Source organism: Haliaeetus leucocephalus, unplaced genomic scaffold (assembly GCF_000737465.1).
Source record: "Haliaeetus leucocephalus isolate CR32 unplaced genomic scaffold, Haliaeetus_leucocephalus-4.0 Scaffold373, whole genome shotgun sequence".
Lineage (NCBI taxonomy): Eukaryota > Metazoa > Chordata > Aves > Accipitriformes > Accipitridae > Haliaeetus > Haliaeetus leucocephalus.
The window spans coordinates 6,735,591-6,758,650 of NW_010972809.1; the positions used below are offsets into that span (position 1 = coordinate 6,735,591).

General features: G+C 44.6%; 1 protein-coding gene across 2 annotated transcripts in view; it reads right to left on the bottom strand.

Moving 5' to 3' along the window:
* The window catches only part of RREB1 (ras responsive element binding protein 1), a 126,439-nt gene that overhangs the window by 57,542 nt on the left and 45,837 nt on the right, over positions 1-23,060 (bottom strand). For both annotated transcript variants that reach the window (XM_010573249.1, XM_010573252.1), the window contains exons 2-5: positions 12,079-12,198; positions 10,533-10,735; positions 5,840-5,929; positions 4,370-4,533 (exon numbers count right to left, since the gene is read on the bottom strand). In XM_010573249.1, coding sequence (XP_010571551.1) covers positions 4,370-4,533; positions 5,840-5,929; positions 10,533-10,735; positions 12,079-12,198 — 577 coding nt within the window. The remainder of the gene's footprint in view (positions 1-4,369; positions 4,534-5,839; positions 5,930-10,532; positions 10,736-12,078; positions 12,199-23,060) is intronic.

Consider the following 23,060-nt stretch of genomic DNA (forward strand, 5'->3'; position numbering starts at 1 on the left):
TCCTCAGAGTTGGCACTATTCATAGATAAACTCCGCAGGGAGCTACCATGACAGTACAGATGGAAAGCCTTTAGTAATTGCAATTTATTGATTGGAGACACTACTTTGGAAATCCCCAGCTTTTTCAGAGCTACAGAAAACTCCTTATACACACACCCCCTCTCTTTCCATATAGTTTATGGTCCTGCTGGAGATCTGAGAATATTCAACTTTCAATTACTGTGTCCAAGAGAAAGCCACAGTGTCTGTATCTCTAGCGTGAAAGTGTGAGGATCAGTCTGTCCTAAATTGCAGATTTTCTTATGTACTGATCATCACAGTGCCATTCCAGTTACAGAAATTTTGAACTCAAAATTACCATGATCTAACTCCTTCCTCCAAATTCCTAAAAAGCCCCAAGAAAACAACACACCAAACCCCCAGATCAGTCCCTGATGCTAGAAGGCTTGCTACTTCCAAGAAGACTTGCTCTTTCCAGTACTGGTCAAAAAGAAAACTCTGTAAAAAACTCAACATTGTCTCCAGCTCTCCTCCTCCAGAGCAATTCCTGTTGCTGATAGCAGACACTGATGGATCTCCCAGTTATCGTACCAGATTGCAACAACCCCCCTCAAACAGTAGGAGCAATGCTGATGTGGAGACAGTTAGCTTGACGGTACATTCAGAAGGAGAAAATCAGCTTTTCGCACTGGACATTGAGCACTCTGCAGAGACCTTTGCTCTCTCCAACAGTGACTGTCCCCACAGGAGGCTCATGCCACTCCTGAGCAGTCTGGCAGCTGTAAGAGAGCTTTCTGAGGTCTCCTGCGCTCATGGTTCCCTGTTGAAAATCCTGGCCAAGACTCACCCTGGTCAGAAAAGGAAGCAGGTTTTAACCTCTTTCTCTGAATGTTGCTGCACAAGAGAACCTTCCCCCTCCACCCCTGTCTGCTGTGCCCATTCAGCTTGACTTGTTGTCAAGGAGCCAAGAACAAAAAGAAACTGGACTTTATGTGAGAGGCTATGACTCATTTACAAATGAAGTGTTGCATGACAGTCAGAATTGCGGGAGTCAGGAAGGGCAGCATCAGTTTAACAGGTAAAGAGTACACACAACACCCCAGTACAACTAGACTTACCCAGAGAAGAGATGGGCAGAAAAGAGTGTTCCCACTCCACAAAATGTCTGGCTATTGCAAAAAAGTTTTGCCCACAGGCAAAAGAACAGCAAATAAGAGCTCTGGAGGGTCTCTTCCTCTCTTCACTTAATAAAGTGAGGGGCTTTCTATGGAGAAGACAGACACTTGAGAGTGTACCAACACTGATATTTCTAACCCAGAAAAGCAACCAAAACTCCTTCCCTCCTCTACTCAGCTGAATGTCTAATGACCTGGCTGCTATGAGGTGGAAAAATGGATCAGAAATTTAATCCTCTGCCGGAACAGTAATAAGCACTCCTGTGGCACAGTATTTCCCTTGACAAAACCATTTTGTTGGACTTTTTCCCCTAAAAGGTCTTTTAAAAGTCTGGATTAAAAAAAAATAGTACAGACAGTTAAGTAAGAGCCAGAACAAGGCAGAGGGAGAGAAAGAGCAGAAGAGAGGATGTATGTGCCTATACATTTCTTCTCTCTGTTCAGATACTGGCAGATTAACTTCTCCCTCACTCCTCTCTTGTGCACCAAGCTTATTTGATGTAAATACTTGGGGAGGCTCCTTTAGGACCTTCACAAGCTATGTTCACTCTTTAGCACCACATTCACAACTTTCTGCTAAAGCCAACAACTTCTTTCCCTGATCCCAAACTCTGTGCGATGCTCCAGGGATACCACCATGCTGGCTACCAGGCGCACATTAGAAATCTTATTCTTTGCTGGTTTGGGCATGTATCTGTCACTACTTCGATACCATGGCACAAAAATAGCGAACAATAAAGGAACTGTGCACAAAAGCAGAGAAAGATGGACTTGTATTATCATCCTGCTGGTGTGGAAGAACAGACACGGCACCACCGCAGGCAAGGCCTGCGGGAGTTGCACACAAGGCAGGACCTGGCAAGCAGGTCCTTGTTCCGGGATCCTCAGACAGAAGCAGTTTTGATGCGATGTGAGAGTCATTCAGCCACAGCACTAGCAGACCGTTGGACCTGATGCTACAGCTTAGTTTGAGATGCCTACGAAAGAATTTACTTCACACCATCTTAAGACTAGAAATACCTGTTTTGGAAGGAGGTACCCGGTGGGTAAAATGAACATCTTCCTTGTGACTGTGTCATAGCACCAGATAACAAATTTCATTTCATTTTGCATTTAACCTCATCTGCCTACTTGCACATTCATGCTTTCCACTTCAGCAACAGGATTCACTATTACAGTCTGTTATAGCAACATGAAAAGGCTATTCACTGCAAAAAATTGGTGGTGCAGTCCTGCCAAGCACAAGTCTCCTTTAGCAGAACTAGCCTGTTCCAGTGTGCTCAGGATCTTGCCTGTCACAGGTCTGGTGTCACCTGTTGCAGTGCCACCAAGCTCACTAACAGGTTTCTGCAATGTCCCACCAAGCTACTGCGGTGAGGGCCTACACAAGGAGTTTTCAGAGCAGACAGGAATCTATTAGATGGAAAGAACTTTTAATAGCAAGATTTTTCCTTGCATGAACTTAGGTCCTTCTTAGTGCAGTCAGTAAATACAGCATTCCATCCTGGTAACTTCAAGCAACATCTTGTTAAGAGAAAAACTTAAAACAACCTTCTCATCAGAAGGTTCTGATCTGTACTTACTTCTTTTGGGCAAGTCACCAACCCTGGCAATTCTGGAAAATTTGTTACTAAAGCACGGTTAAGAGTTGCTATATGGGGAAACCCACATAAGCAAAGGTGACTACATCAATATCTGGTACGCCTGGAGTCAAGTCTCGGGGGAAGCCTCCCTTTCCTGCTTGTGGGAGAGGACGAGGAGATACCTAGTGAGCAAAAAGCCAAAGAAACCCTGCAGCAGTCCTTCAGCAAGCAGCCTGGGCTCAGGACCTGGACACAAGTGTCTGACCACCCCAGAGTCCCAGCACTGAAATTCACCCTTGGATGCTGACAGTGGCATCAGCTGCAACTCAGCAGCTGCCCTGCCTTTCTCACAGCAGACAGAGTAATGACCCAGCCTGGCAAACATGTGGCTCGTAACACCTCTGGTCAGATGAGTCAGACGTGTGATTTATTCAGTGCCCAAGGCCAGTATCTCCTCTGAATGTCTTTGTGTCTTTCCCTTCTCATTTTACGCCTCTCTCTCCAACACTCCCCAAATCCAATCAAGTATAAGTTAAAGAAATATGGAATTACAAAACTGCATTTACCCTCTGTTTTCACGCAACTGTTTAACCTGGACAATGCGACAGAGAAAAGGTAAAGCTGCAAGCAGCTATTGCGTCCTTTGTCTGGCATTACATTATCTTTCCTCTTGTCACCAAAATCACCCCTTTCATTCCACCTATAGCACACTGCTTGACTGGTAATAGTGGAGGAAACAAAATCTCTTCCCTCCCACACAGAACCAGTCTGTAACCATCGCTCTTGTCATTTTGCTTATAAGCTATATTCCTTTCCCCCACCTGTCTTGCAGTTTCTTTGTAGGTTGTAAACTCTTTGATATGGGGACTAAAGCTATGTGGGAATTCAGCTCTGAGGTGTTCCACCCATGCAAATAAATGAATACTGAATTGGGGGATGAGAGAGGGGAAGAAATATCCATGTGATTTAACATTTTGTTTCCCCAGTTGACAACTGTACATATTGCTACATCCCTACGAAGGAAACTACATGAAATGTTTGGCAACCTGGGTTGCAGAGAATTTCCTGGATCTATAGTGCAGTAAGTGGTCTACAGTACAAGCAAGTACTGATGTATGTATTTAAAAACAAGATCAATTATTCCGAAGAGGTATCTTCACGATGGCACTTGGATACCTACTACATAACATACAACACCACCAAAGATGTTCCAATACAACTACTTGCATCCATGACTCTGAAGCTACAAAATTAGAAGCTTCTGTACAGCTTGACTATATATTTTTGTCATCTGAGAAAAATTCATCCCATTTGTCAAAATAATAATACTAATAAAACCAAAAAAGCACTACTTCTTTATATCTGTAACAACTCTTGATAACATGTGAACAGAGCTAGAAGACCTTTTTCAGCTCTGACTTCCTCCCAAAACCTAAGCATCCTAGTAGTTGTAGTGTGTATGTGTGTCATGCCATACTTGTAGATCACAGATAGTCCACATTTTCTGCCCAAGTAAGTGTCTTTAGTCAGCTTGCAAGTCCTTCCAAGGAAACAAAACAGCCCTCTATCCTGTAATGCTTTCCAAACTCCTGGGTCATGATCAGCACTCACCTGTGCATGTTTCCATTGGTGGTGAAGGACTGTCCACATACTGAACATTTATAAGGCCTTTCACCTGAGTGCACCAGCATGTGGCGATCAAGGGAGCTCGCTGAGCTCAGAGACTTTCCACAGATGCTGCAGGAATGGTCTGTCCCTCCAGTGTCAGTGTTATGCTAGAGAAAGCAATGATTTTTTTTTCATTGAATGCCCCTTCTTAGGTGCCAGTCAAATATTAGCGAGAACCATAAACATCTTAAAAGCAGCTTTAAAGAGCCACTCGGCACAACACCTTACATTAAGGTGTGCCTTGTATATACCTCTCCTCCCCAGCCCTCCCCCCTCAACTCCACCCCCACCCTTCATTTTTAACTCCTTAATGCACCAGCACAAGTAGCTGTTTCATACAGCCTGCAATGCCTGCCACATGCAGCATTTCTGCTGGGTGTGCAGCAGAAGAGGATACAAAGGGAGTCAGCAACAACCCATTAGACAAACGGTACCTTGGGACATTTTAAGCTGTGCAGTGGTTTGGGGTTGGGTGAGTGGTAAGGGGGAAAACAGAAAGAGGATATAATTACGAACTTCATGGCACAAGAAGGACACTTAAAACCAAATACTCTTTAAAGATATTAATTTCAAACTGACTGTGTAGCAAAAATCCCGAAGTAAACTGCTGAGTGCACATGCAGACTTCTATGGCTGTAAGAATGTATTACAGGGCCAAAATATGGCCATTAGCAACTGTGCTATATGTACCACTCTTTCTTAATTGCATTCAGTGACTTGAAGACTTCTTCACATACCAAAAAAAAAGCTGTCAGGAGAGTGAGAAAAAAAAATTAAGTAACAGTTACAGTACAGGAGGGAAAACTGAAGTAATAAGTATCTAGTGGACTCACAGTGGTGAACCACAACCTTAGCATCCAAAGCAGAAGCTTCTGACATACAGAAGGCCAAACCTCCTTATAAAGCATGCATATATTTCAAGAGGAACAAGAAGAGGCCTGTAGCTGACAAAAAAGTGCACTGTCCATTAAAAAAGTGTATTTTTAATTCTGCCTCCCAAAATTTCTATACTTCTGTCTTCCTGCTGCTTAATTTGCATGACTAGTAAAGAGATCTGTACTCAAACAGGATAACATGAGGACTTATGCCTCATGATGGAAGTGGTTTTCCGGATCCTTGGGATACCTTAAGCTATGCAGAACAGAACATACATCCTTGTTTGAGCCACTGGTGGAGGGGAGTGTTGGGGAAGAACAGGAGGAAAATTACCCACCTCTGCGTTGGGTTTGTGGGGATTTTTTTAAAAGAAATTACAAGGGGAAGGCTAAAATAAAAGCAAACCAATTAAATAAAGATATAAAGGAAACATTTCTGGTTTGCACATGGAATTGTTTTTCACCACTGCAAAACGCACCCTGGCAAACCAGACACTCTTAATAAAAGTAAGAAATCAAGAGCTGGTACTCTGCATACCTGACGAATGTGCATAGTTAGCTGATGCTGTGTAGTGCAAATCTTTTCACACAGAGGACAGGTATAGGAAGACTTCTCTTCTTTTGTTTCCTGTGAATAAAACAAAACAAAAAAATCAGAAGGAATATCGATATAAAAGAACTCGAAAGCTGTTACTGCTGGGGATGGAAAAAATATAATCCACCCTAAGTACAAAAGGCCACTGCTAACAGAACAACTTGCACATGTACATTTATCATCCTGATAGATCCCTCAGGGAAGTTTCAGAAACTTCTGAATTTATAAATAGGGGCCATTTCAACTACCACAGAGGTACAGCAGCTGTTTTAACAGCACACGGATACTCAGCAGTAGCAGTTTAGGACAGGAAGTGAAGGCAATTATTGCGACCAGCTCAAACTGCCAGGAGCAATTTAGGTGAGCAGAAAGTAATTCCTGGAACACTGCCAGAGTATGTGGGCAAATGCCACTAATCTTCCCAAAAGATCTTTAATAAGCACAAGTCGTCGGACTTCAGGTTTTCCACCCCATCTTGATGGCAAGGCATTAGCTCAGTGCCCTTTTCTAGGGGCTGTATGTTCTGCTCCATGGCTGACTCAGAAGGAAGAGTGGCGTTTACTGAATCACCAGCACCATTTCCCTTAGCATCCTGTGTTTCTCCTGGAAGCATCCCATTCAGGCACACTGGCCAGGCCCAACCCTTCTCAAGCTTGCAAGATCTGATGAGATCATAGCGAAAAAGAGGTGACAATGCAGGAGTGTACGTGACTCAAAAAGAACACATTATGAACCCGGTTATTCTCCACCCAGGTGAGAATCAGGAGTAACCATGGTCAAACCACGAGCACAAACAATGAAGCCGACCAGAGAGCTCAGCCTGATTTAAGTATGCCCTTGAGACACTGAGCAAAGCCGCCACTCTCAGCCAAAGATGAAATGGCACTCTTGCAGGAACCAAAGGCGTTTGCCTGAATTGTCCGCAAGGATGGCTACTGCATGACATAAAGGGTATTTTCACCACCTCACTAAGAAGCCCAGGCACGGCTTCTGCACCAATGCCTGTATTATTAAAAGGAAGGTGGTCTGGCACCAAATATTAAACCTCTGTTTTCTGCGGAATGATGCAAATCTTCACCAGCTAGATAGATCCACCGCCTGTTACCTACACTTCTGGTGACAACACAGTATAAAAAACATCTCTGCATGACCAATGGGAAAGCATAATATTTATGCCAAAAGGACATGTTCTACTGAACCTCTTTGCTGGCTATTTTAAGTATCATTAGTAAAACCATGAAAACAAGCAGAAAAGAAAACCCGCCCTCAGCAGCTCTTTAGTTGGAAGGGAGTTGATGGGTGTGAGTGTATCTGTGCATTTCCTGTCTCCCCACAACTCTTTTCCCCCCCACCATCCCAAAAGTCATCAACTCAGAAGCAACCATTTGCAGGTTGTCAGACACAAGCATTTGTGGAGAACACTGGGAATGACTAACCCAAGTCTCTGTGACAAATTCTCCAGCATGTTAGGAGGGAAGATGCTGACACAGGGTTAGAAAAAGTAAGTCTCAATAAAGCAATATCCCCTCCTACATGATTTGGGGAACCATTCTAGAGAGTATCCTATTAAAATCTAACACTGTGTTTTCAAAAATAGGGCCATGATAGTTTTCTATTAACTTCAGTGACCTGTGGACATGGATGAAGAGCTATTTTCCCATTTTGCCTGAAGTAAACAAAACTCGTGACTTCACTTCTAAAAGGATCAGGACTGCAACAATTAGGTTCTCCCACTCCTCCCTATTTTTCTCTTATACATCTTTTTCTAACTGTATTTCAGGGCTCTCCATCCTAAGGGTAATCACTGTAGGTCACGCACACAGGCCAAGACCTAACACATTATTACTCGCAAAACATTAGAAAGCAAGCAAGAAAGGCTGCCATTACGAAGTCTGAACACTCCAAGAAAATAAAAATGCATTATCCCAGTGCCCCCCCATTGTTATATACGAACATATAATTCGCACAAGCTCATTCCATCCTACTTATACAACTTTAATTTTACTATATGCAATCTGTCTGTGGAGTAATGTTGAGCTCCAATTATACTGCAACCCTGTTAAAGTTGGCTCAGGACAGAGAACAAACACACTGTGCCGTGAGGAAAATCCCTGCAGCTGTGCTGACAGTTTAGACGGTGTTTAATCCCCAGGGTATTTCTGTGAAATTATCAACCTACTACTTTTTTTTTGCACACACACACCCCCCGCCCCAAGTGCTGCAGCTCTACATGATGCACTTGATTGTTTCAAAGCCTGCTTTCCAGACTGCCTGCTCTTCGAATCAGCAAATTAGCACAAGATAGAGTAATTACTGGTTCACCTTGAAGCAAAGATCAGAAACACACTATAGCTCAGCCAGAGCTGATTAGTATTGAATCTGGGGTTTATTATTAACTAAAACCCAAACTTTCTCCAGTGGTCACACAGGGTACATGCCACATACCGTAATACAGCTCAAGCAAATCCAGGGTAGCTAGAACAGGAATGCTGTTGACTGACCCAATCCAGACCAAAAAACTAGCATCCCTACTGTAAAAGCACCTCCACTCACAAATTTAAAACATAGCACTCGGCTACCTCACCAGAGCCAGGCTGGTGAAAACACACTTCCTGAACTGAAAGATAAAATTAGCAGCTAATTTGTTAGCTACTTTCCCTTTAGTAAAGTCAACCTGGCACAACTGCTCTGCATTCAACTGATAGGAAATGCTTTTGGAGTTGTGCATTAGGTCTATTTGTTTTTCTCCAGCTCAAAAAAACACCTTTGTCACACTTTTTATTTTCTTCAAGAGCAAACCAAATGAGAAGCTAAAATGGTTGATGTGAGAACATGTTTATTAGACTATGGGTAGACTAGAGCCAAGATAAAGTCAGCTTTATAAAGAGAACCATAGACTTCGGGACAAAGGTTCAGGGCAAAATGTTGCACTGCCAACTCATGGGAAACAGCAATCAGACCCAGAAAACTAGCTAACTGTTATTATCCTTGAAATTATAATAAGGGGCACATTCCGACCAGAATCTGAGATCTGTGTGCTGCTACGCACTGAAACAATTCAGTGCTTTCATTCTGCATGCTGAAAGTGGAAATTCACTGTATTGCAAGTTGCTAACCAGATTGATACCCACTTAATATTTCACATCTCACTTCTGTATTCCCAGTAATGTAGCCATTTGCCCCTCTGGCGATAACAATCTTTCAGGCTAAAAACAAACAGGCTATTTACTATGTTTTCAATGTATTTGTTTATTTTTATGCTGTAAGAATCCCTCTTAATCCTGTCACATTTACTCTCGAGCTTCCTTTGATTCGATGCCCATTGAAATATCAGGTGGAATAAAGGTCACTAATGCTAATAAACTTCCCTGAAGCCAAACCACATGGTGTACCAGCGGACAGTTGTGTAATAGCACTGCCACTGAGGCCAGTCTGAACTCCAGTGCCTCACTTCACACGATGAAATCAAGGAACGAGGGAAGCCCCTAAGCGGGAAGACTGCAAAGAAACCTTAAAGCCAGGTGCTAGACTATACAATCCCACAAACACAGTTGCCCATCTACTCCCCAGCCTCTTCATTTAAGAACGTTCCTTTATAGGTAATGGCTTTTAATTCCTTTCAAGCAAAAAAATCCAAGACAAGTCATAAGTCTGTCAACTAGACAGCTACTCGGCAAGCTATTAATAAACTACTATAGGAACATCACATGAGTCATGCCTCTCAACCTTTCTGGTCCCTGTTACATCTTGATTCATCTACAAATTCTCTGTGCTTCACCACAAGCTCTAAAGTCAAATGGACACAGGGATCTGGGGCATTTCTTGATGTTCTGCAGCACCTTCATTGGTAGGACTTGGCCCAGCAGGAGAAAAACACAGATATAAAAAAGAAGAGCTTTAACTGATAGACCTCTCTCATTTGTTTAGATCAATATTGCTATCAACTGGTGCCATCAACTGGTAAATGGAAAAAACCTTATAAAAGCTACATATATTTGCTCTGCAAGATTTGTACAAAGCATTCTGCAATAACTCTTCATAGTTTTATTAACAATGAAGTAAGGGCACCTTACACTACACACATGTGAACTGAGCATCCTGATGGATGTTTCGTTCTAGCACCACCTTTAACCACTTGGATCTTCCCTGAGGAGAGCCACACACCTCATGAAGAGTCCCAGACGGTGACCAAGCCAAGCCCCCTGCCACACCGCTCTGCTCCTCTCTGAGCTATTTCTTTTCTCCTAGTTTCATGAAATGAACTGGTCCCCCAACAGATTAGGTGAATGCAAGAGCCTGGAGAAAGGATGCAGCAGGGAAGAAGCGGCGATTCTTAGGTGGCTTTGCCACTGCTAGTGGCATCTGCTAGACCAGGTCACCACTGCATGGCATCAGAGCTCGTGCTCAAATGTTTTATGTGTGAATCCAAGCAAGCGGACACCTTCAATTCCCAGTTTTCTAAAGTTATGTTCTGGAGAGCCACCAGAAAACATACATGGAGGAGCAATGGCGGAGACAAGAACTACCCGCTGAGGGAAAAAAGGGCAAAACAATCAAAGAAACATAATTATGTCTTATCATTTCCCATGCAGCTACTTGTCTCCCCTTCGCCCACCCTGCATTCGGGTTTACATACCTGGTTCCTCCTGCCAATCCGATTTGGTGCAGGAGACTTTGAGGGGGATTTGACATTTTGAGAGTTCCCACCATTTTCAGCAATCTTCCCCACATTCATCACTGCTGACATCATGGCGTCAATGGAGGACAAGTCTGCTCCGTCCAAACTGTTTGGTGAACCTGGTGATACCTTGTAGCTGTTTAAGCTTTCCAGCTGCTTCTCTGGAATGAAAAACAAAAACACACATAGGAGTTGCTAGGCCATCTAAAAAATAAAATACCACAGTATTTTCAGCTGCCTGTAACTCGCTTCATACTCTGCTGGATCACCATGGTGCCCATAATAACTGAGTTCCTGTTAACAGGAACAGTTTCTCATATTGGAACACACAGGACAAAGTGTACATTTCTTCCCATAGGACATTCACGTTAACTTCATTTTCAACCTTAATCCAGTATTTGGCTTATAGAGTGATTTACCTTAAACTCTCTTGCTATAAAATGGTGTTATTCGTGGTACCTTGTGCTCACCATGAACTAGTAGCGCAGTACTGATGAATGCACGCTCTGGCAAGCACAATCATTCAAGCACGCACGTGTTTTGAGCAGAACTGCACAATTAAGGCATTAGTAACACAGTGTAGGGTACTGGGTTCTCTTTCTAGCATAGCTTAAGCCAGCTCTGTATATGGAGTAAGCTAAATTAGTAAAAATCCAACCAAAACAAAACCCCAAATCCCCCCAAATGCCTCTTTACTGCCACAGCTGGCATCTACGTAGATTTTTTTTCTTTTTGGTCTACCAAGCTGTATTAGTCCATGGAGCATATGTGTTACACCCACGACTAATGCCACAGCTAAAGCTGTTCAGATTCAGACTTCTCCATCACATTCTGTACGTAGCAGGGATGCTTCTGTCTCAGATACCAAATTCAAAACACACCTAAAATCTCATCTCTGGTTTCTCAACATACCATGTCAAACACACAGGTAAGGCCTTCCATGTTCCTTTTTACAAGTCTGAAAAGGAAAATGCTTTCAAACTAAACACTCCTTTCTCCCCAAATAAGTCTCCCAAACAGGAACACCCTGCAAGTCTATTGCTCTGTCACCTCTGGTGGAGAGGACTGAATCTTAATGTGTGTTGTGGGAAAGTCACTGTGACACAAGAGGATGTGAGGGTGAACAGGGAGGAACACGTCTGTCTGTGAACATTTGATCTCTGCATAATACTGTCTTTGGAAGATAAGTTTGAGCATTATAAACAGGTGGTTTTTTGAGGCTAAGTAATGTGGTGCCAAGTTACTGGGAGCCAAGAAAATCTTAGTTTGGAAGCCTGCAGTGGTAGTCAAGTATTTATGTGCCCATGCTTCTGCTCAACCTATTTTATACTTGTCAGATAGATACAGATTAGGGATGGGGAAAGAAATGTATGCACCAGTGCTTCTGCTCAAGGTATCTTACAGTCTTCACACAGATAAGGGGTATGGATGTGTAAGAAATGTTTCTACAAGCCTATTAATGCCCTAATTTACAGAGTCACACAGAGCTAGTCAAACCAGTTACCTTCATTTTTATCCCCTGATTGACTGTGGCTCTCTTCTTGGTTGCTGGTCTCCTCACTTAGTGTAGTATGTATAGTAGCGTCTGGCTCTTCAGCCTCTTCTTCAGCAGCACCCTCTAGCACTACATTAGGGAGAAGGGAAAAAGAGAAAGGGAGTAAGTTTTTCTGGAAGTTATTTTAGCAAAATAAAGACTACAGTCCTTTAGCTTGAGGGCTCCCCTGACTGGTACATAGGTCTGATGACAGAAGCACGTGAACAGCGCCAGCTCAGTCAAGCGCCCACTCCCACGAGTGGCTGGGCACTGGGCTGGGGGATGCTGCTGCCTCTGCCAGTGGCGAAACCTGGGCAAACAAAGAGAAGAAACCCTTACCAGCTTGGTCCCCAGTATTCAGCCAGTAAAAAACAAGAGGAGGGAGAAGAGAGAGCAAGTTAGCGTATCACTGAGGTCATCACATTTGGTTAAGAAGTTGGAATAATATTCTGCAGCTAGAGAATTTAAGTATTCAATTTCATACACACACTCCTCCCCCCTTCTCTTCTTGGAGGATTAACATTTACTCCAATACATGAATTCATAGTGACCTTTTTCTTCCTTCTAGCAGTGGTGAAATGACTACTGAGGTTTCTGGGACCATTTGGCACATTCCTCACACTCACTGCCCAAGGTTTCCAGATGAGTTGAAGGCACAAGCAACCATCGTATGTGCCGACAGAATTTCTCCACACCCCTTTCTGCAACCACAAACTTATCATGCTATCGCTGGGGTTTCAGGAAGGATGCCTGTTCTGGCTGGAGAATGACAGGGCAGTTAAACATCATTTTTAGAGGTGACGGGGAATGATCGACGCATGAGAGGAGTTCTCTGCCCACAGCACCCATGGAGATAGCCTCTGGAAAAGGTTATTTGTAATATGGAAAACTACTGATACATTTTTCATGGAGAAATACACCTTTATAACCCTACAAGCAAAATACTTATTTCATTATGGAAATGAACACACTGTGGACATTTCATCTCATCTCAGATTTACCAATTGCATCCAGCAAACTTAATACAGGTTTTCCTTTTTTCAGAAAGCAGAGACCATCGGCCTCAGACTGTGCTTAACTCAACAGGGTTTCTTCCTTTTAAAAAAATACATTCTCAAGGATGACATGCAAATCAGTCACATAACACATGTTCAAATGCTGTTTGAACAGCATCTGCAAACAATAAATGACTACGTTATCCCAACTACTGATATTTTAGAGCGCACAAGAAAAGGCAAAGAGAAAGGGCCCAACCTGGGTCAAGCAGTTCCTCATTTCACACAATGCCAGCCAAAGCAGCAGATTCAACTGCTACGTTTAACTGATGACCCTCTTAGGAGCAGCACACAAATAATTTGACAGAGAGAGCCAGCGCAGTCTAGAGACAAAACCTAGGACCCGACTAAGCCCACTTGTCTAAGGCTCTGGATAACACCAACTTCTTAACAAACACTGTTTTCAATATGCATATTCAGAAACAGACAAAAAGACTATATTTGTGCTATCCTGAACAATTCAAGGTAAATCTTCCCTAGTCACTTTTGTACTTTTCTGCTAAGAAAACACTAGTGGTCTCTGCAACACAGGGATTTCTTGATCCAAGGTGAGGCCAAGCACCCACCCTTCTGTATTTTCTCCAGTAATTATGGGAGCTGTTTATTTGTTTGTCTTTATTTTGTTTGTCCGTAAGTGCTTTAATTTTGCTGTTATTCTGTTTTTAAAAAAGGACCATCTCATTCAAGAGCAACACAGTTTGGGTTTTTTTCTCTCTTGATCTTTTTTTATCCACTTGTGTGGTACCTGACTTAATTTTGAATAGAATAAGCACAAAAGAGTTATTTTCGACCTAAATCTTCTAAGTTGCTTGCTGTGTCTGCTTAGTACCACCAAAAATAAGGACCAGTTTAAATTATTGGGACAGATTTCTGTTAAAACAATGCAAATAAGTGCTTTAGCCCTTAAAAAAAACTTAACCAAACAAAACAACTCTCTCTTCCAAAGTAGACCTATTCACTCCTCTTTCAGTCAATACCTAGGACATTAATGTCACCATTGATTCTTCCTGGAAAAAGTCAATCTACTGTGTAACTGTGAAGACTCCGGTATTGGCCAACTTTAAGATAGCTGAGGAGCTTCGCAGAGAACTAGAGTCAGAATTCCTAGTGCTGCTTTTGGCAGTGAAAATGGGAAATGTTCGTCACAAAGAGAAGAGACAGGCATACATGCACACATTAACAAATCTACCTCCCGGTTTAGAAACACCTGCCAGCTTGCTCTCTGTTCTTCTTTCAGGAGGAAAACTTTGTATTGTGCTATTACAGCCTTTCATAATTTCTATGAACCAACAGTTACTTTATTTCTGAATCTAAGTATCTTCCTGCTAACACAAAGATGTATAGTCACAGACTTTGTTTTTTAAAACCATTTTCCGTACATTAAAAATTTCCTATTTTGGAAGCAGTCAAAAGATCGCAACTTAATTTCTGCAAAAATAGGTATTATTGTTGCATGCTTTTATTTACATATGCATTTTCCACTCTCTTGCATGAAGCAAAAATGCACGAGTGAAACAAAGACAACTGCATGAGAGGCACACACCGATTTCAGAAGCATAACTTTCTATTTGCAATAGGATATAGAAACAATAAGAATACTAGGCCAAATCACTCCTTCCTGTGGGAAAACCCGTGGCAGAGCGCCTTTAGGCAGGAACATACTGAGAGATTTCTCTTGCAGCTTTTTTTTTTCTGCCCTTTTTTTTTTTTTCTTTCTTTTTTTAAATAAATGCACCACTGAGGATGGGGAAGTGTTTTGGGTTTTTTTTCCACAGCACCTATGAAACTCAGGGAATCAGACAGGCAGCAACCAGCATGGATGCCCTGTGCCATGCTGCCTTCAGGACTGCAAGCTTTCTCTGCTCACACCAAATGCCCCTGCTTGGAGGTCATGCTGATGAAGCCTTCTTCCTCCCTCTCCCCAAAAGAAAACAAAGACCTCCAGGAAAGAGGACAAACAGGAAATACGCTGGCAAACAGTGCAGCCTCAGGTTGCATTCAACATGGGACCAAAGCCTCTAGGAAACAGGGAAGTGGTCACAAGCATTCAAGTCATCTTTTACTTTGAAGAAACCCCCCAGTGTCACAGTCATCCTCTGTGAAAAGGAGGAAAAGCAGAGAGCAAGCGACAGAGAGTGCTAACACATGTTGGGGGGCAGGGACCAAACGAAACAACACAGCAGCCCTCTTTGCATGGCCACACCAAGAGACCTGGCTCTTCTGTGGGAATGTGTCCCCTCCACTTCATGATGTTGCTGAAACCATGAAACTGGGGCAACTTTGATCCCACACAGAAACCTGAGGGGCCTTTAGCTCCTGCTTCTGACAGAAGCCCATGCCTGATGCCTCACATAGCCAGCTAATGGGAGAGTCCCTGAGAAAGCAGAGCTAAAAAAAAAAAAAAGCCTTGTTGCTTCCCATTCAGTCTGTACAGGAAGACACTTGCTAGACCTATTTCCTCCTTTGGGATAAAGTGTGACTCCACTGTATGTTAAAGCTGAGCCCATCAACAGTTACTTCCCCCCTTTGCTTATGTGTATTTGTTTGTATTTAATTTTGTTGTTTTAAGACCACTCTCAACAGTTAGAGCTGCTTCTCCTTCTGGTGAAGAGCATCACAGATGAAGCAAAAAGGAGAACACAGGCCACAGGGGAAGGAAGAAGAGAAGAGAAGAAATGATGAGTCTTCAGAGTCACAGTCACTTGACTTGCCGTCGAGAGGCGGCTACAGAAGCACGGAGCAGCACGTCCTGGCCCCTGGGAGCTGGTACAAGTCTCTGCTCCAGATTGCTCCACTGTCTTTGCACATGAGCTCTCCCTTTGGAATAGATAGGAAGAAACACACAATACAGGCAAGGAGGGGGAAAACCTGGTGTGTTGCACAAAGCTGCTCATTGTTCTGCCTTCTGAAAAAAATCCACATTAACGTTAAAGTAGAAGCCATGCACTAATTGGGCCAGTGAAAGATTAACACTCTCAGCCAAATACTTTTATTGGTTTCATTAAACATACCGTAGTATGCAGTACAGAACACGGGGGGAGGAGAAACAGGGGAAACAAATGACAGTTTTAGGAATGTGCACCCCCACACACATGCATTTCAAACCACTTTTTCCTGTGAGGCCCAAACAGGAATCCTGAGCCTTCTTCATCATTTCCATCTTAGCAACACTATTAGCTTATTCAAGGCTTTCCCACCACTTTTTTTCTAAGTGGTAGAAAAAAACCCAAGGATCATTTAAATGAAGGCCAGACCTTCTAGTATACAAATTTAGACGAGAACAGAGCTTCAAAGACGGATATCACATTTGAATAAACAAAAGTTTACCATTTACCCTTGAGATTATAATACCTAAGAATTGCTACGCTGCACTCCAAACGGTCTCCTACTAAGCTTCTACACAGAGGAGCAGATTTTACTCCCAGAGCACATGGCGACACTCCCAAGCATAAACAGTCACTCCCACCCCAAGAGATGCACGCAATCACCCGCACTACATTTTGAACATGATTTTGCATCAAAGCTGGCAGGAAGGAAAGAGGGTGAAAAGGCATCGTGGGAAGAAAAAAGGGTTAACGCTATTCAAAGCACTGCCTCAAGGCAAAGGAAAACCAAACGAAAAAAGTTTTCCCAACTGACCTTTTTAATACCAACTCTGCCCTTGCTACTGAAGTGTTGGTGCTGACTCGGCACCCCAGCGGTAGAGAATTATACTGGCAGCGTCACCTCACTGTCACCACTGCTGGAGCACCAGTACAGAGCAGCCTATGGGGAAAGGAAGACAAGCATAAAAAGAAAGACAGTGGCATGGGAGTATATGGTGGTTGTTCTTTCACTTAGCATTTGGTAAAAACTAGGAATCTTACCCCAAAGGTTTTGAACTTGTACCTGTAACTAATGTTTTCCTCTAGGGAAAAACAAAACCAAACAAGAAAAAAAAACTAAAAAGACAACAACTGAAAGGAGCAACATCTCTTGAAAGGTACTCTCCGAGCACTGAAAGACAGACTGCTCCTCTTGCTATGAACTCTCTGAGCTATTAGCGATACAACTGTTTTACCTGTGTTAGCACACATGTGATATTTTGCTTCCTAAAACAACCCTACAAATCCACAACATCCATATGCCTTTTCTTACCTAACGTACATACACAGATACACCCAGACACAGAATAAACAAGCACACACTCATGTCCATGCCTTAAAACTGAGCTAGGGACCACCTTCTTTTTGGGGACAGGGCAGGGGAAGAAGCACCAAACAAGAACAAGATGACTCCATATTTCCAGATTATTTTGTATACTGTTGCTACAACACCTAACAGTTAGGCTAAATTTTAAATATTCAAACATATTTACTCCTCCTGCTTTATTTCTTTGTGTGCATGATGGGATACGCATGTGCATCTAGTTTTTATGTAGGTTTTGCAAATTACCTTCTGATGACTTATGGACCACTAATGGTCCTCAGGACTGTGGCTCAGACGACCAAAAGCATCTCTCCATAAAGCATACCAGAATTTGAACTTAGTTAATGCCTTAAGCAAATGACAACTCTGAATCACTGTGATACTCTGGTATTACATTGCTGTAATACACTGAAAACAAGGAAGCTATATTAATGTAGCAGTGAGAAACCCAGGCAAAGCAGGGGTTTCCTGGATGAAATTCACCTATATGATCCAACTGGTTTACAGCAATGCATGGAGACACCAGGCAGCCTTAATATAAAATGCAGTCGTACCTATCTTCTTGGCCCTGTGCTCAATTTGCTAACTCGAACATGGTACCCACGTTTGCTCCTTTCGCAAGTGCTGCATGCTGTGGGAACAGCCCTCACGCAGGAGCCTGTGATCTTGCTAGGCTAGAAAGGAGAACCAAGGCACACGCTGCTCCAGCACTGAGAGTGAAAGCAAAACCCAACAGCCCCCAGGCTCCCAAGAGGAAAGCCCAGGTCTCCGCCAGCAGGCTCTGTAGGCACCTCAGAGGGTTTGATCTGAGCCTGCACCAAGCTCCCGACCAGCACTGCCATTCTCGGCAACAGCAGCACCACACAAAATGCACAGCACCGCAAGAGCTGCAGTAACCTGTGGCCACGTTTAGGCTCAACAGCTGCTGATTTTGAGATTTTTTCTAACGCCTCAGCTCGCCTACCCCCCAGCCAAAGAAGTATCTACGAGCTGTTCCTCATCCTCACTGTTCGTATCAGCTTGCGGGTGAGCACCTGGCCCTCCAGGAAGCCTTTGTCACCAAATTGCAGTCTGCTTTGAGAGCTTGTTCAAGCAAAAAGGATACTGAGATTTGAAGACATCTTAACAAACCTGGGGCCACGAGCACCACTTTTAGACGCGCGAAAAAATAAAGTCAGGGCAACAGCAGAGTAAAACATGTGGCAGTAAGCAGACATCCCTCCACTCCTTCCTGTGTCCACGACTTCAAGCTCCCCTCCATCCTCATCCTTGCCTGCCCGCGCAGCCGTCAGGAGGCCGGCGGGGAGGGGGCCCGGCTCCCCCCAGTCACCCGGAACCACGGCGGCGCAGGGGGAACAGGGGACAAGACGGGCCGAGGGCCTTACCCGGCACATCCCCTCCCCTGCGCCCTCCCCGCTGGCTGAGGAGGGACACAAAAGCAATACTGTCTGTCCTTATAAGCTCTGCTTTGCATGTGTTCGGGGAGCGGGGACAGCTGTGCGGACGGCTCGCAGAGTTCCAGGAAGTCGATGTGTTTCTTGGCTTTGACTCCAGTTTATTTGCCTTAGATGAAGTGGCGACCCGAGAAAGTCCCTTCGCGTCCCCCCTGGGCTGGCACCGGCCACAGCGGGGCGGCGCTCCTTGGGACACGGCCCGGGGTCTCTCCCCACACCGATCGGCCTTCCCCTCTCCGGCTGCTGCATTCCTCCCTCGGGCCGGCGCTGGCTCACATCCCACCGGGCCAGGGGACGGCCGTGGGACGGCGGCGCGGGAGAGGGTGGGAGCCCAGGGCAGAGCCAGGGATCGGAGGGAGCGGGCCCCGAAGGCTCTTCCCTCGGCAGGCGGGATGGAGGTGTCTCACGAAGGCGGGAACAGGTCAGGCGAGCGGCGTCGACGCTGCCTGCCAAAACCGCCGCTGCCCACACGGCCCCGAAGGAGCCGAGGAGAAGGCGAGAGAGCGGAGGGGCAGGGGGAAGCCGAAGCGAGGGCCAGCGGGCACCCCCATCGCACGTGTCTCCCGGCCCAACGGCCGAGGAAGGGGAGGCACGCCTGCCCGAGGGCAGCCCCGGCCACCCCGGGGAAGCACAGCCCCGCTGCCGCCTCAGACGAGCGAGAGGGGATGAGGGATGCAAAATGAGGAAACAATCTAAAACGGAGCTCTGTGGGTTTGGGTTGCTTTTTTTCCCGTTTTTGCTTTGCCCTGCCAAACCCAGTTAACTCAAAACCCTGAGCGGGGGGGGGAAGCTATAGGTTGATGTCCCATCACCTACATGGCTAAGCAAGCACTGTGCTGAGGGAACGAGATACTTGCCCAAGAGCCCGAGGGGTGAGCTGGATGGACTGCGCTTGGGAGAGCCAGATGGAAAACATTTCTGAGTAACGGAGAAGAAAAGCAACCTCCCCTCCAAACAGTCCGAATTACAGCAACCTCGTCTCCGACTGAGGAGCGGCTGCAGGGACGTGGGGCGGGCGAAGCGGGACGCCAGGCTCGGCCGGGTAGCTGTGACGGAGATGCTGACATCCCCGACAATATATGGCCAGTCTAAACCATGGGATATCTTGTCCTTTTAAGGTGGGCCAAGAGCAAGCATCTGTGCAGCAGCAGCACAGCCCCAGCCTGCCATCAATAGCCCCTGGTGTCACTGAAAAAACAGGGGCTCCTGTGCCATACCAACTGGCCCTGCAGATGCCCAGGCACCCACCCCAAGAGGAGACAATCCGTCTGGCTGTTCATCCGCACAGCATCACGGAAACAAGACGGAACAGTAGTAACAAGAGGAAGAAAAGCCACAAAACCATGCAGCCGGGCTGCTTGCTGGCAATTGGCGCCTGCAGCTGTCGGGGAGGGAGGGAGGGAGGGCCTGTCCCCATCCCTGTCCCTCGCCCTGATGGCCAGCAGCTCAGCCAAGTGCAGCTTTGGACCTGGGACTCGAGGCGAACGTTTCAAGTAAATCTCCGGAGGGAGAAAAGAGCAAAGGTGTCACCCCCTCACACTTGCCCTTCGCACGTAGCCAGAGCTGTGTGTGCGCAGCAGGATGGGTTCAGCCGGGATTAGAGAGGCAGGATGAATCACGCCAAGGAAGATGCAGAAAAAAATCTCCTGTGCTAGTGCCCTGCTTCTTGTGCAGCACCCTGGCTGCGATCCTCTTCCCCCAGGATGGATATAAAGAGAGCTTCACAGAGGGCCTGAATGCACGGGCAATTTTACAAAAACCATTCTGGAAATAGGGTAAGCTAAACCAGGAAAAGACTCTCTCCTTTTGGAATAGCTATGTCCCACATGGCATTTCACCACTGTAACTGCGTCCACATGCTAGCAAATTTCCTTGCACAGGCAAGCCCAAGGGGGAAAGCACTGGTTCGCTTACCGCAGAGAACCCAACACATCCTTTGCAGCCCAACTGTGCTGTCTTTGGCGGGAGATGCCAGTGCACTCACTGCTTGGAGCACCGTACCAGGTAGAATGCCAAAGCACTTTACACCTTGCAAGATAATGCAGTAACATCATGCACAACATGAGAAAAGAAAGAGTAGAAATTACAGGGATTAAAACTCATTTCCTGGTGGTAGCATTGTCAACCATCATGATTTTATCATGAGCCCTGTAAAAATTTGATGGTGTTACATTACTGCACAAAAATCTCAAACTTTTTAAGTCAAAGTTCTAGTTTTCCAGGTTGTGGAGAAAGGACAGAAACATTACATGCTCAGCAAAATAGAAAAAGCAAATTGAAGTGACTAGATTAATTTTAAAGCCTCAAGCTTTTAAGTATAATCATTATCTCAGATGCTCAACTTGTAATTTCTTAACACACAGGGATAGCAACACAGAGCGTCCCTTCTTTACACAACGCATTTTGTACCTTGGAACATATACCTTCCAGAAGTAAAATGGCTTTTTTCTTTTTTAAAGAGGGAAAAGAATCGCAACATCTCAGCACGTTTCTAACGTTTTATTTAAAAGCCAACACAGCTGCACTTTAATGCTACTTAAAGATGAGAACCTCCACCAAATTACCAAACTCATTTTAAGCAGAAAGAGATTCAACATGCAAGTATTTTGCAGAAAGAATGATTCAAGAGTTTGCAGCTCTTCTGGCTGCTCTTTTCCAGGGAGCATGACTTGCTGACAGGATTAACTACTGCCAGGCTCACGAAGCTGGGAGACAGCTGCCACATGGCAGCCATTTATTACAAAGCTCCACTCCTCTAAAGTTAGGAAAGAGGCAGACTATTTCATCTGTGTTATCAGCAGGGTTCCTCTGCTCCACAGGCTTTAGTGACTAGGCTTTTTCTAAACAAACACCTCCTTTTTTCCCCCACCTTGTTAACATCATTATCTTCCTGTCTTCTGTTTCTGGTCAGCACAGGAACTATTCTCCCTATCACACCCTCCAAACAACAACAACAAAAATCTATAATCAATACAACTTTAAAATGTTCTGAAACACACATACTCCCAAAACAGATTTTTTAATTAGAGAGTTTTAGCTTGAAATTTTAAGAGGGGAAACCACATGCCACAGGGAGGAAAGAGAGATGTGCTGAAGCAAAGGGATTCAGAAGTGTGCTGTACAAACCTCACTCTCCTATGCACCCTAGGAGGCATTTGTAATGCAGCCTCCAACCGCAGTATCCAAAGCGGCTACACAGCTTTTTCATGAGCAAGATAACCTGCAGCGCTCCTTCCTAGCTTCTATCTCGACACCAGGCAGACCCTCTGCAGACCCACAAGCCAAAGCCAACTGCTGCCCTGCACCATATGAGGCACAAACAGGACTCAAGTCAACCACCTCCTACAGTCTGCTAAGGACCAGGAACAGATATACACCATCTACATCATCTCCATGTGATATTAAGCATAGGTGACCATTGGTTGCCATTCTCCTGTTATTTTGAACCAGAGTTAAGAGATACAAGCTAGCTGTTTAATATTACCTGAGGTTATTCTAGATATGTGTTTGCCATAGACGCCAGAGTACCACAAATCACTCAAACTGAGGTTTATTGCTTCCTCCAGGTGAAGGGAAAACCCAGCCTTGAGAAAAACGTCTCTCTCCTATCACTGATGAACAAGTTGCCACAGTCTTGTGAGCACACCCACTGGCTTATACCAGCTGGGCAGGTAGCCTTCCGGGTTGTTGTGGAGCTCTAAATTTTGAAATACAGAGCTTCTTTCTTGGTTTAGTTAGGTAAATTAATTACAGCAGTAGATGGTGCTGGCAAGCCTCTCCAAGTTGAGATCCTCACAGGAAAGCCACTAGGAAAATTTTAAACAGCAGTGCTACTGCCAATGGTATTCTTCAGAACGAGTTTTCTTTCTATTTTGAAGTACACACAGTGAAACTAACCTGTGGGAGGTGCTTCCTGCAACACTGACAAAATGAAACAGCATCTGTTAATTTTCATAGACTGCAACATGCATGCAAAAAAGGGCACAGGGATCCAGTTCAACAATTTCTTATGGAATTCGAAAGTTGCTCAGCTTTATCAGGTGAGTACAAGAAGCCTTCTCAGAAATGACGTATCTCTATCGGACTTGAAAAAAGATGTATTTTCAAAACAAGAACTGCATACACACACATGCACGCACGCACAAATCCCCCTTCATCCACAACCACATCCAGCTGCTGGCCTTCCAAGTTCCTTGTAGTATAGCCTTTGCTCTGGGACTTTAAAAGCCTAGCAGGCATTTCTAAAGGATTTTAA